The sequence below is a fragment of the Oratosquilla oratoria genome, chromosome 18 (genome assembly GCF_046742065.1).
Source record: "Oratosquilla oratoria isolate Oo_2021 chromosome 18, ASM4674206v1, whole genome shotgun sequence".
NCBI lineage: Eukaryota > Metazoa > Arthropoda > Malacostraca > Stomatopoda > Squillidae > Oratosquilla > Oratosquilla oratoria.
In genome coordinates this window covers 14,916,967-14,931,966 of record NC_134794.1, presented here as the reverse complement: position 1 = coordinate 14,931,966, position 15,000 = coordinate 14,916,967, and the positions used below count along the sequence as shown (strand labels likewise).

The following is a 15,000-nucleotide window of genomic DNA, read 5'->3' as shown; positions in this document are numbered from 1 at the left end:
ATTACGCTATTTCACATTAATGTAGTTTTTGATAATAAGAACACTGTAAGACAATTGCTCATAAATAATTCTGTCAATAGTGATAAAGGGTGTGTACAAAATACCTTGTAAATTTTGTGATCAATTCTATGTTGGTCAGACTGCTAAAACACTCAAAACACGAATCATTCAACACAAGAAATACGTTAGAGAGGGAAACTAGTCTAGCGGTATACTCAACCTCATGAACAATTTTAACCACTCAGTTGACTGGGATAACGCGAAAGTCATTACATGCAACAATAACATCACAGAAAGAAATTTAATTGAATGCAGTTTGATCAAATCTAGTAAGGGAATAAATGTTAATTTCCATCAAGGTTTGTACAAATTAGATATTTGTCATGAGGAGGAGGAGGAGGATGAGGAGGAGGAGGAGGAGGAAGAGGAGGAGGAGGGTGGAGGGGGGGGGAAGTGAATGGGCCCTGTGAGGAAGCCGGGGTCGGTCCCAAGGGGGTGATGGATGGGACACCCCACGAAGCACTAAAGACACCTCGGGAGTGCGCACCAGTGACGTGGAGTACTTTAATCATCATTATTGTCATAGTTGTTATTTTTGTTATTTTTGTTATTATTGTTATTATCATTATTATTATCATTATTATTATTATTATTATTATTATTGTTATTGTTATTGTTATTATTATTGTTATTATTATTATTATTATTAATTGTTATTATTATCATTATTATTATTGTGTATACATTGTGACGAATGTGGATAGGAGGTAAGGTATTTCCCTCAGTCCGTGTTCCCTTACCTCCTATCCACATTATTATTATTGTTATTATTATTATTATCCGTTATCGTCCTTTATTATCGTTATTACCGATGTCGTTGTTTTAGTTGCTGCTGTTGCTCCTCTTCCTCCTCCTCCTCCTCTTCCTTCTCCTCCTCCTCCTCTTCCTTCTCCTCTTCCTCCCTTCTTTCTCCTCCTCCTCTTCTTCCTCACTGTGAAGTAGAAACCTGGATGCATCCAAAAAGTAATATACCCAACATGAAAGAGATGACAATATAACTTATCATGTTCCACGTGAAGTAGGACATCAAACAACAGTGCAATGAACATCGTACGTTTGACAACAACAAGCGTGACAAGTTGTTATGGTCGACATTATCGTGCAACGTTCTTAAATGAATTGTAGCTATCAACCTTTTTCAAGGACGGGTCGTTCCAATATTGCAACCGTTTTCTATGATTGGTATCCTGAACGCGTTTTATGTAAATGTTCATGAGGAGCATTTGAATCGTTTTCGCCACACATAATTCCAATAACAAGTTTGGCGGGCCGTTAATACACACGTGTCTAAATGGGACAGTTTCATTTTCAACTGTTTGATAATTGATTTAGTCACTTGACATGATACTAAAGTGACGTTATACAGATCTGTTGCGGTCTGTACATAGATTCTTGGTGTTTAATTCTCATCTGTACAGTATAAACAACTGAACCGTGGAGTTCGAAAAGGTGCTCTGCATAGGATTTGATTCCTTTTAGCTCAGTGTATATGGGACTAGAAACTTTTAATTGTTTCAACGGGTTTAATCAATAGATTCTTGGTGTTACATTCTCATCTGTATAAACGACTGAACCCTGGAACTCGAAAAAATGCTCTGCACGGGATTCGATTCCTTTTAGCTCTTTGTATATGGGAATGGAAACGTTTAATTGCTTCAGCGGATTTAATCAATAGATTCTTGGTGTTATATTCTCATTTGTATAAACGACTGAACCTCGGAGCTCGAAAAGATGCTCTGCATGGGATTCTATTCCTTTTAGCTCTTTGTATATGGGATTGGAAACGTTTAATTGCTTCAACGGGGTTAATAGCTTGAGAAATGTGTATGCGGCCATAGGGTTCTAATGAACTTAAATGGAGATGATTTTACAAGGTGTTAATGGCTTTAGGGTAGGAAGGAGGGACGGGAGGGGAGGGGGTGGGGGGGAGGCTAATGTTTCGGTAAAGGGTATGGGAGCCAGATGATGTTAACAACTTTGCAAGAATTAATTGTCACCGCAGGAGTCGTCCGATTTGCAAAGGCTAATTTGCTCAGCAGGTCTCTCTCTCTCTCTCTCTTTATCTCTCTCTCTCTCTCTCTCTCTCTCTCTCTCTCTCTCTCTCTCTCTCTCTCTCTCTCTTGCTCTCTCTCCTTCTCTTGCTGTGTCTCTCTTGCTATCTCTCTTGCGCCCTCTCTATCTCTCTTGTTCTCTCTATCGTTCTATCTTTTTCTCTTTTTCTTTATCTTTCTCTTTTTCTCTATCTTTCTCCTCTCTATATCTATCTCCCTCTCTCTTTCGCTCACACACACACACACACACACACACACACACACACACACACACACACACACACACACACACACACACACACACACACACACACACACACACACACACACACACACACACACACACACACACACACACACACACACACACACCACCGAGGTGGCGGCAAATTAGTTTGAGGAGCATAAAGGATTTAGTGGTGGGAGGCTGAAAGGGAGTTTACAAGAGGTCATTAGTTCGAGGGAGTCTTAGCTGGGAGTTGGGGAGTGCGGTACTGGGAGTTCCCATGCCAGGCTCGAAGATGACTTCGGGAGTTGTGTTGTTGATCATTTTTCATACGAAAGAGAGGTTGGGTGGTGGTTCAATGTGATAAGATGATGAGCAAGCAAATGACAGATTAATCCTTTCTCTACGATACATATAAGAATCTCCTATATTGAACAAAATATTCTGTAGAAGAACTGACTTGAATTCTAGGCACCGTCTCTTAACCTAGGAATACTAGAACCCCTCCCCCTCCCCTAGGGGTTTTTGGGATAAATATTAGGGGTTGTTAGGAAAATCTGCCCTTTGCTGTAATTCCGCAACCTGCAGTCCTTGTAACTAGATGTTAGGGTCCTGGATTACTCACCCTCGACTTCTAAGGTCGGGAAACGTTTTAAATTATTCTGTTCTATAGCTTCAACCTTTTCGCTACGCAGTGTGTGTGAGATTCACTATGGTCTTGGATCACGTGTTGAACTCGTGATCGACAATTATTTCCCTTCCGAAAGAGAGCTCAGAGCTCGTATATGACCGATCTATGGGTAATGCTGTGACCTTACACGCGCACACACACCCAACACCCCGCCTACGAAAGTTGGAGTAACGACTCGCAGCGCAGCGATACTGAAATTATTTCAGCCCTGGGCGGGATTCGAACCCAGACCGCCGTAGTGGCAGGCGGGAACTACTGCGCCACGAGTCGTGTGTGTGTGTGTGTGTGTGTGTGTGTGTGTGTGTGTGTGTGTGTGTTTGTGTGTGTGTGTGTGTGTGTGTGTGTGTGTGTGTGTGTGTGTATTTACCTAGTTTACCTAGTTGTATTTACCTAGTTGTATTTCACGGGAAGGAGAGCTACGCTCGTGGGGTCCCGTCTCCATATCTCATTTTATCTAAACTATTTTTAAATTCATGTATTGTTCTTGCACACACTATTTTTTCATCCAACTTGTTCCAACTGTCTATTACTCTGTGAGGAAAGCTGTTCTTTTTCAGATCTCTTCTATAGCTGTCCTTCTTGATTTTCCTTCCATGTCCTCTTGTGTTTCCATCATCCCATTTTATCAGATTATCTCTATCAATAACTTCTATGCCTTTCATGATTCTGTAAATAGCTATCAAATCTCCTCTCTCTCTTCTTTGCTCTAATGTCTGTAGTTCAAGTTTTGCTAGTCTCTCTTCATATGATAGTTTTGAGAGTGTTGGTGCCAATTTTGTAATTGCTCTTTGTATTCTTTCAATTTTTTTTTATAATTTTTTTTTGTACGTGGTGACCATACTGTTGCTGCATATTCCAATTTTGGTCTTATCAGAGTGGTTAGAATTTTCTTCACCATTTCTTCATCCAGGTATGCAAATGCCACTTTGATTGTTCTTATCAAATTATAAGTTTCTCCAAAAATCTTATTTATATGTTTCTCAGGTGACATATTATTCATAACAATGACTCCCAGGTCCTTCTCATTCTCTACTTTTTTTATTCCTTCTTCTCCCAATTTATATGATCCTATTATTCTGTTTTTCTTTTTCCAAATTCCATTATACTACACTTTTTAGTGTTGAACTCCATCTCCCACTTCCTACTCCATTCCTGTACTTTGTTCAGATCATTCTGTAGTGACTCACAATCTTCATCCGTTTTCACTTTTTTCAAACAGTTTTTGCATCATCTGCAAAGAAGCTCATATAACTTTTAATTCCTTCATTCATATCATTAATATGTGTGTGTGTGTGTGTGCGTGCGTGCGCGCATGTTTTCCTTGGTTGAATAAAATCGTATGGAGGCAGGCAGAAGAAACACACATGACGTGAATAGAAGTTAGAAATTGACATATCAATATTCTAAATCAGAATTCATTTAATTTGAAATGCTCTTAGACGATCTGAAACTGAACGGGGAATCGAAGGAAATGAACTTGTTCAAGGACTCTGTGTCAAAAGCAACAAAGCACCCGGTCTTATGCGACTCTGTTGATGAAAACCTTCAAGAGGTGTGGGACAAAGGAACCAGCGCTTATTTATTCGTCAACCTCCCACCCCACACACCCTCTCCACACACCCTCTCCCTACCCACACATGTAGTGTATCACATACGGTACACGTGAATACAGGTACACGCGTGGAAACGTTGCTAGCTTCGTAACTACTCATGCAGGAACTCCGACTTCGGCGCCCGCTTACGGGTTTAAATATATATATATATATATATATATATATATATATATATATATATATATATATATATATATATATATATATAATCGCGTGCGCGCGCACACACGCACGCACTCACACGCACAAAATTGCACACATATATGCACTCACACACACGTCAGAATAGTTTTCTTTTATTTGGGGAATCTCTCAGAAATTCGGGAATCTCCGATATTCGGAAGGAAAAGTTCCGAATTCTGGAAATCCCTGCATACCTGAATAAAGATTTAATTATCTGGTATATAATTGAGATAACACTGAAGGAAAGAAGGGAAAGGGGAGATAGAAAATATCTTAATTAGTACCGTAGTGAACCACAATGAAGAGGATACATTCAGGAATATCGTGAATAAAGAACAAGACTAGAAAGTACATACGGCACTGGAGGAAAGAAGAGAGAGGGGAGATATAATCAGTCTGTAAAAGTACTAAAATCAATGACGGTACAGTAGATATGTTAACGCCAATAAGTTTATGGCACATTCTCTGTGTGGGATTGCTCCGGGGTGGCATCTGTCCGCTTGGGTAATAGTCTCCTCGCGTGACTTCAACCTGTATGGCCGTTGGTGCGTCATGTGGCATTAGGGGTCTTTCTGTGTACCCTGTGGCACTCCGCGAGGACAGTGGGGTGGAGAAGAGAGAACCACGTTGAGTGACCGGATGTCAACTCCTGATCGGGTTAAGAATGTGTGATTCACCATGGTCTTGGAGCACGTGTTGGACTCATGATTGACAGCTAATATCCTCCCGGATGAAAGCTCAGAGCTCATATATGATCGGTTTATGGGTAATGCTGTGACCTTACACACGCACACATCCAACTCCCCGCCCACGAGAGTTGGAGTAACGACTCGCAGCGCAGCGATACTGAAATTATTTCAGCCCTGGGCAGGATTCGAACCCGGACCGCCGTAGTGGCAGCCGGGAACTCTACCACTGTGTGTGTGTGTGTGTGTGTGTGTGTGTGTGTGTGTGTGTGTGTGTGTGTGTGTGTGTGTGTGCATGCGTTCGTTTGCGTACATGTTTAAGTTCGTGTATGTATCAAAGTTTGCCTATCCAGTTCTGAATGTCTTTTGCACTGTCTGTCTCAGTCGTCTACATCTAACAATTTTCTAGATTATGTCGCTCTATACCAGGGGTGGTCATTCTCTGGCACGCGTGCCAATATGGCACGTGAGAGCATTGGCCATGGCACGCCAGTTGGTTCTGAAACTTTGTTACAGTATCGAAAAATGCCATCACCATTTCAAATAAACATAATGCAACAAGAGATCAAACTGAAACCAGATTATACAGGAATTAATATTTACTGGCGTCCCCAATGCAGTAAAACAGTGCGTATGAATTTATTTAAATTTGCTCACGAAGAAACATTCTTGGCACTGAGGGGTCTACTCGATGGCGCAGTGGTTAGAGTTCCCGGCCGCCACTACGGCGGTCCGGGATCGAATCCCGTCCAGGGCTGAAATAATTTCAGTATCGCTGCGCTGCGAGTCGTTACTCCAACTATCGTGGGTGTGTGGGTGTGCGTGTAAAGTCACATTACCTATAGATCGGTCATATACGAGCTCTGAGCTCTCTTCTGGGAGGGAAATAACTGTCGATCACGAGTCCAACACGTGGTCCAAGACCATGGTGAATCACTCTTCTAACTGTTGCCGACCCCAAATCTACATCATCATTGTACCACATTCAGTCTCTGTCTTCTTCCTGTCCGACTACAAGTGTTAATAATCGTCACGATATATATCTTAGGAATTGTCTACTTCTGTCTGCCTCACTAGTAGTCTGTCCCTATGTTGGCCTGTCCTTTCGTCCGTTTGCCCTCTTTCCGTCTATCTCTCAATTATTATTTTTTTCATTTGTCTTCATGTACCTTTTGCATCCTCTCCTCCATCTTGGTTTTCTTGGTTACTTGAGCGCGCTCACACACACACACACACACACACACACACACACACACACACACACACACACACACACACACACACACACACACACACACACACACACACACACACACACACACACACACACACACACACACACACACACACACACGCACGCACACACACACACAAGAATTTAAGAACAAACTAGATGTTGAGAGGTACAAAGACGGCTCTCTACGAGCATAGCACCCCTTCCCGTATAATACAACTAGGTAACATACACACACACACACACACACACACACACACACACACACACACACACACACACACACACACACACACACACACACACATATATATATATATATATATATGTATATATATACATATAATGTGTGTGTGTGCACGCTTAATTCACTCTACACAGGATTCCTCTTATCTGAATAAAATCTCAAAGGATCGGTCAGAATTAAGGTAAGCCGTTATCAACAATGGAACAGTTAGCCAAGAGAGGGTCAATGTGCGGTTGAATAAACTCGTAGAATCGACTGGCGGCAGTCAAAACAAATATACTAAATGTTCAGTGGCGGTTTTGAGTTCGTTACAGGTGTGTCACTGCGAGTGTGGACATGTCACCTCTAACAATTTTTTTTAGTTAGTTCTAACAGATTTGATGTAACCAAAACCAAAATCTCATTCGAAGGTGAAAAATATACAACAGCTCACAGACGAAATGCATGAGGAATCCGTATTTGAAAGAAAGAAAGAAAGAAAAAAAAAAAAAAAAGGAAGAATGACAACATTTTCTTCAGTCGAATGCACCTCCAACAGAACCTATCGTTCATCTCTATTCGTTGTTGGAAACTCACTTCCAGGAAGGGTCTAGTAGCTCTATCTAAATAAAGATCGCATTTGACTTCTGTGGGCCACATTCCTCAATAATTTCCACCTCTAACGTCTTCTACGCATGCAAATGGTAACTTTCGGGTAAGAACGTATCACAGAATACCAACCGTACTACAAGACAGTTTACGAAAACGGCCAAATGCATGTTGAACAAACCTATATTCAGATTCATTGTAATCAGTCTCCCTCCCCTTGCCAAACGGCTTCTAACTAATTCAACAGTACCAGAGCAGTTCATCTCGCCTAATTCAGTCTCGCTAAACCCAACCTATCAAATCAACTTACTCGTGGCCTGCGAGCCGGCCCGGGCATTTCGTAGGAAAACCACAACATAGTCCGACCCAACACGGCGGATCTGTGAAGTCTCCCTGAGCTCTCTCCTACTACAACCGACGAGTCAGAAGTGCTGGGCTGGTGGCGGGTGTCGAAAAAGCGGTAAGCCATGCAAAATTCATCAATTTCCAGCTCGGCCAACAAATGTCTTCCCATATAGCCAATCTTAGGGGCGGGGCTTCCTGCACGCAAGCTCTGGCCTCTGAACGAAGTATTGTGGGAGATGATCAGATATTTCCTAATAAATGCTGGCTGTCGAATTGCCAGGAATCGAGTGGGTATTGATATCAGTCACGATAATTCCCTATCGAGTTGGTTTCTGAAAGGTTTCGACTGAGGGGATATTCTGTCAATCGTCGTTTGCTCGTAGACGATAAGAAATGAAACGACACATCGAGACAGAAACAATCCCAGTTATCTTCATCTCTTCAGCATTTCAAAGGTGCCGCCAAGGCAGGGCGGTCTTTATCACAGCTGCCAGAGGTACGACCACTTCTTGCGTGCTCATTAAAACAGAACAACTTTTTCCGTTCCTAATTGGTCATGAAACATAGTCCACTTGTAATAAATCGACCCCAAGCAGCTCCCTTTCGTCTCTGGAATCAATAAACGAAAGCGGACTGTGGACAGTGACAAATAATAGAGAGGAACGACGGTTGATGGTATGCAGAGTAGGATGACCAAGGCGCCACATTCAGCCTTGACTCCTTTGACGTTGGACCAAAACACGCGTCGACAACTCGAGACCTATTATCCTCTCCACTGCTCACTCTCATTCGGACGTACACGCAAACCAGGGCATTTATTCGCACACGCTAACAAATGAACGTGCGTGTTTATGCCGTGCAGTATAAACTCGGCCCAAACTGAGAAGCCACACGCCCCCAAACTATCGGGAGCACTGTGCACATTCCAGCACAAACAGACGCGTTTACATCAACAACGAAACGCTCTACCTGCAAACGCCAATCTGTTTTCTCACCTTTAGAGAACAAACATTGTGTGCTGTTCTGCTTACAAGTCCATGTATAAACACAATGTCACACCGGTATTGCAAATACATGAGAATGAGCTTTTGACAGTAAATACATGTCACTATCCTGTCACATGTATACAACACGTATACCTGTATAAACTAAGATACAAATTTACATTTTATAAAATCATGTAATGAAAGGGTAAAATTAAAACTCTTGATACTTGCATACCTAATTATATGTTAACCGCAAAGTCTTGCCTACACAAAGCTGACTGATTTATCCATTTAGATGCAGTATATACCAAGGTAAACTCTGTGTAGACGAGTGCACACACACACACACACACACACACACACACACACACACACACACACACACACACACACACACACACGTCTTTTCGACATATTCTACGTTTTTATATTTTTTGTTTAGTTTGCTGCCAAGCTATTTTATTCAGCTAACTGAAACTTCCCACGTCTAGGCGGGGTAATGGATAACTTGGCCACCGGACAGACTACATTTTTCTCTATTTGCAGTCGCCATAACTCTAGCCTTCGAAATTCAAAATAAAAAAATCCAAAATCCTGAGAATACCAGAAACACTTTTCAGTGTTCTGGTATTTTCTTAAAGGAGTTTTGGGTCTGATATTATTGGAACTGATTATTGGAACTTCCAGTATTTTACTAATGCTTCATCAGCCAATTCACAAACTTCTTAAAGTCAAATCTTTGGGTAGTAAATTTGCACAGAAAACTATCTAGGATTTCATGTCAGGAAAACTAGATATGACTTAGAAAAAAGTACTGTTCAGGTATAATAACATTTACTATTATATTCCTGTGTATATCCTACAATAAATGGAACTTATAGGAAAGTTACCTATGTAAGTTACAACGACAAAATAAGCCGACAGGAAACCTTTCAGTACATAAAAATTGAATACAGGAAAGTTGATATAATGATAATAATAGTAAATATGAATGATAATGATTATAATGATAGTAAATATAATAGTTGTAGTAGTAGTAGTAGTAAAACTATAAAATAAAAAAAGAAGAAACAGAAAACAAGGAGCCAGTAATATTACTTGTGCATAACACTAACCGTTCAGGGTCGCAGATCTTCAGATTATACTTTTCGGAACCGTGGAAGACCGAATAAAGGTGTGTGTGTGTATATATATATAATATTTTTTGTACAAATTACTTTTGAACACTACAACGTGTAATACATTTCAGGCAGCTATAGAAGGCGCATTGATCTGTTTCATAAATACAATATCAACGATTCCATGATGAATGCACGACGTAAACAAATCGACCTCTTACTGTACATCGAACCAGAAAACATTATCCACTGCAGTACTTGGCAGTGAGAGCAAACTACACCAGAGGAAGCGTTAGAAGAGAGGCCGTCTTTGATAGAAAGAAATTCAGACGTTCGCATTAGGCTGTATGGGTGCGTTCAGAAGTAGACTTGTCAACATATTCAAATCAGCGGCGAGGGGAACCGCCCGTTCAGAGGCCGGCGATGATTATACGGTGGCGGAGTCAGGGCTGAAGGCGGCTGTAGGGAGAGGCGGCGACGACGACGTCCGACAACGAAGATGACGACGACGAGTAACGATGGCGTTGAAGACGACGACGAAAAAAAGTCGACGACAAATTAAACGACGATTACAATGACGACGACGACGAAAAAGACGACGACAAAGATGATAATAAAGATGATGTCGACGACGACATAGGCAGCGAAGAAAACGACGAAGGCGTAGATGAAAACGACAACGACGACGGCAGTGACAACGACATTGATGATGACTGTAACGAACAATAACAATCCCCATCGTTCTTGTCTATTTTCTTCCTCATGTTCATGATCATGGTAATGGTCATTCAGAAGCCATGGAATGGTTGAACATAAAGCTTCAAATACTGAACAAAATATTTTGCTGGGACAAAGGAAGAATACAAGAAAACGGGAATAGAGTACACAAGAACTAGAAAATAGGAAGAAAGAAATGCTTGGTGAAGTATAACAGATATATGTAAAAAAAAATTAAACTGTTCTATACGTACGTAAACGACAAACCAAAAACACAGAAAAGAAGTCTTCAAATTAAAAATAGATGGGATGGTACAGTATATTTTGAAAAAAATGAAATAAAGATTTTTTTTAGTATTGACACCAAATAAAAAGGAATAAAGAGAGAAGTCATATTAAGCATTATGAAAATGAAATTAAAAAGTATTTAAATCAGTATTGACGACCCTTCTTCCAGTTCTGTACATTAAAATTGGGTATATGTTAGGTAGATTCACCAGTACGCACACTGAAAACACTCGTACGTAGAAAATACACACAGACACACCACACACCACACACATACCCACACACATACCCACACACATACCCACACACCACACACGTACCCACACACCACACACGTACCCACACACCACACACATGAACACACACCACACACATGCACACACACCACACACATGCACACACACCACACACATGCACACACACCACACACATGCCCACACACCACACACATGCCCACACACCACACACATGCACACACACCACACACATGCACACACAAAACACACACACACACACACACACACACACACACACACACACACACACACACACACACACGCTCACACACACACACACACACACACACACACACACACACACACACACACACACGCTCACACACACACGCTCACACACACACACACACACACACACACACACACACACACACACACACACACACACACACACACACACAGGTGGCGCAGTTGGTAGAACGATGAACTACTAGCATGGTGGTGCGCGTAGTGCTTGGTTCGAATCCTGCCCAGGGCCGAAATTATTTCGGTACAGCTGTGCTTCGGGTCGTTACTCTGACTCTCGTGGGCGGGGAGTTGGGGGTGTGTGTGTGTGTAAGGTCATAGCATTACCCATAGATCGGACCTACGAGCTCTGAGCTCTCTTCCAGGAGGGAAATAGCTGTCGATCACGAGTCCAACTCGTGATCCAAAGACCAAGTGAATACACACACACACACACACACACACACACACACACACACACACACACACACACACACACACACACACACACACACACACACACACACGCACGCACGCACACACACACACACACACACACACACACACACACGCCCACACACACAGATACACGCGCACACACAGATACACGCACACACACAGATACACGCACACATACAGATACACGCACACACACAGATACATGCACACACACAGATACACGCACACACACAGATACACGCACACACACAGATACACGCACACACACAGATACGCGCACACACACAGATACACGCACACACACAGATACACGCACACACACAGATACACGCACACACACAGATACACGCACACACACAGATACACGCACACACACAGATACACGCGCACACACACATACACGCACACACACAGAAACACGCACACACACACACGCACACAGACAGACAGACACACACACACACGCACAAACACAAACGCACACACACAGATACACGCACACACGCTCGTACACACACACACACACACACACACACACACACACACACACACACACACACACACACACACACACACACACACACACAAATACACACACACACACACAAATACACACACACACACACACACACACACACACACACACACACACACACACACACACACACACACACACAAATACACACACACACACACAAATACACACACACACACAAATACACACACACACACACACACACACACACACACACACACACACACACACACACACACACACACACATACACACATACACACGTGGTCGTATATCAAGGGTCAGTAAAGAATTGAATAGAGTTGATAATTACATTTTGATAATACTGGAAATAAATTTGTTCCTTTCCATCGCCTGTTCGATTTAAATTATGATTACGTGGATGTACATCATTCACATATGTATTCACATGAATGAAAGGCGATGCAGAATATTTTTCATGTTAATATGTGTTAAACTTCTATTTCCGGGAAACCTTTCATTCGGTCCACGCGTATAATGGACTGAAAAATTGATTTCATTAACTCGAAATTGGTTTTCTCCCCATTTCAATTAATGGGACATTCGTAATTCGAGGGAGCGCTGTAAAATCGTAGGGGAAAGAGTGCGAAATATGCAGAACTGGTTGATGACATTCGGAGATTGAACGAAAAGATGTGAAAGGTTAATGATTGACGTGGGATCGAAAAGCGAAGGCAAGGGAGGTTCCAGTTTATTTCGATGTGATTTGAAACTTTTAAGACTCAAAAAAATTGTATTGCGGTCGCTGCCTTGATGATGGAAAAGGGTTTTTTATTTTACGTTGTGTTTGAGTGGATATACTCTCTTTTTTTTCAAACATATGGGACACCATGGAACGTCTGTTGATCTCTTAATGAATACAAATTAGATAAGCCGAATTCAACACCAAAAGATTTGTGTACAGTTGTGAATACAAGAACCTGACACAGAAGTCATGGCAAGCTAAGACGCACAATAAATATATTGAAATAGACTTCTTGAAATGTATTATCAGTATATTTATCAATCTAAAGGCCTTTGTATATGAATAATCATATACGTATATTCATGTATGTATAGGTATCAAGATCATCATCAATATTAACATTAACATTGACATTAGCATTAACATTAACACTGAGATCAACGTCAACAGTTTGGAGTATACGTCGAGCGCGCTCGTCGCTTCACTCACACACCGACACCAATACCCACAATTTCACCAGAGCTGGGCGCGTTCCTATGTGCGTTCCTCGGTGCGTTCCGCTTTAGTTTAGCCGCGGTTAGCACTCCCAAACTATTAAAACAATATAGGTGCATGTATAGTATGTGGCCTACCTTTTGGATGTGGTCTATGAAAAAATTCTTTGGTGTATAGTATGTGGCCTACCGGACTTTTATTTCGGTATGAACCCGTCTCAAGCTTTAATAGTTTGGGAGCGCTAACCGCGGCCAAACTAAAGCGGAGCGCAACGAGGAACGCGCCCAGCTCTGAGTTTCTCCGAGCAAGGTCCCATGCAACCGGCCCTCTTACTCTAACTTCCTGCAAGATCGGTTGCCTTACCATGAATTGTTTGTTACAGTTGGCTTCTGCACCCAAGGTCATCTTTTGTGCAGACAACCCCTTGAGTGGGATCAACACTAGGGGAGCGCGTCACAGCTCCACAAAGCCGAAGTTGACGTTCGCTGGTAACAAGCCTAGACTGAGTCTCGCGGAAACGCCTCTGGTTTGATGCATAGTCATTCCAGCAATACCCCATGATTCTTCGAAGGCAATTGGTACCAAAACCGTCAAGACGCTTCTTCAAATCGGCATCCAGTGTCCATGTCTCACAACCGTAAAACAAGACAAAGAACACGTACAACTTGAAGGTTCACATCTTAGTCCTCTCACGTAAATACCATGGACTCTGAACGAGATCACTCGCCTTTGTTATGCATCACGCCATCAATGCATATGAACCTTTCTCAAATGTGTCCCCGGCACACGCAGAGACAGATTGAATTTTACCTTCCAGTAAGTTTCCGAACTCCTGGACTTTAGTCATGGTCCAGAAGACCTGGAATCCAGAAGACCTGGAATTTAAACAGTCTCTAATTGTACCTTCCAGTAAGCTTCCGAACTCCTGAACTTTGGTCATGGTCCAGAAGATCTGGAATTTAAACAGTCTCTAATCTTTGTGCAGCAACTCGAGGTCTCCAACTAAAACTTCCAAAGACTCTGCAAGAAGTACAGCGTCATGGGCAAAGACACGTTCAGTGACCTTACTGTTGCCAGTGGGTTCTCCACAGTGACATTGATCGACAGCTCTGCCCAGTACCCAGTCCATGCAGATGTTGATAAGTGTTAGGGTGAGGAGGCACAGTTGCCTCGTTCCCGAACTCGAAGCGAAGAAGCCACGCCTCCTCCACACTTCACAACACCCTCTTACCCAAAGTTAAATATTCCCCC

At 42.2% G+C, this 15,000-nt stretch overlaps 1 protein-coding gene across 1 annotated transcript in view; it reads right to left on the bottom strand.

Moving 5' to 3' along the window:
- Positions 1-14,719: 14,719 nt before the first annotated feature.
- Positions 14,720-15,000, bottom strand: part of LOC143034750 (uncharacterized) — a 59,613-nt gene continuing 59,332 nt past the window's right edge. The window contains exon 3 of the mRNA XM_076201099.1: positions 14,720-14,858. Within this exon, the coding sequence (XP_076057214.1) occupies positions 14,720-14,858 (139 nt within the window). The remainder of the gene's footprint in view (positions 14,859-15,000) is intronic.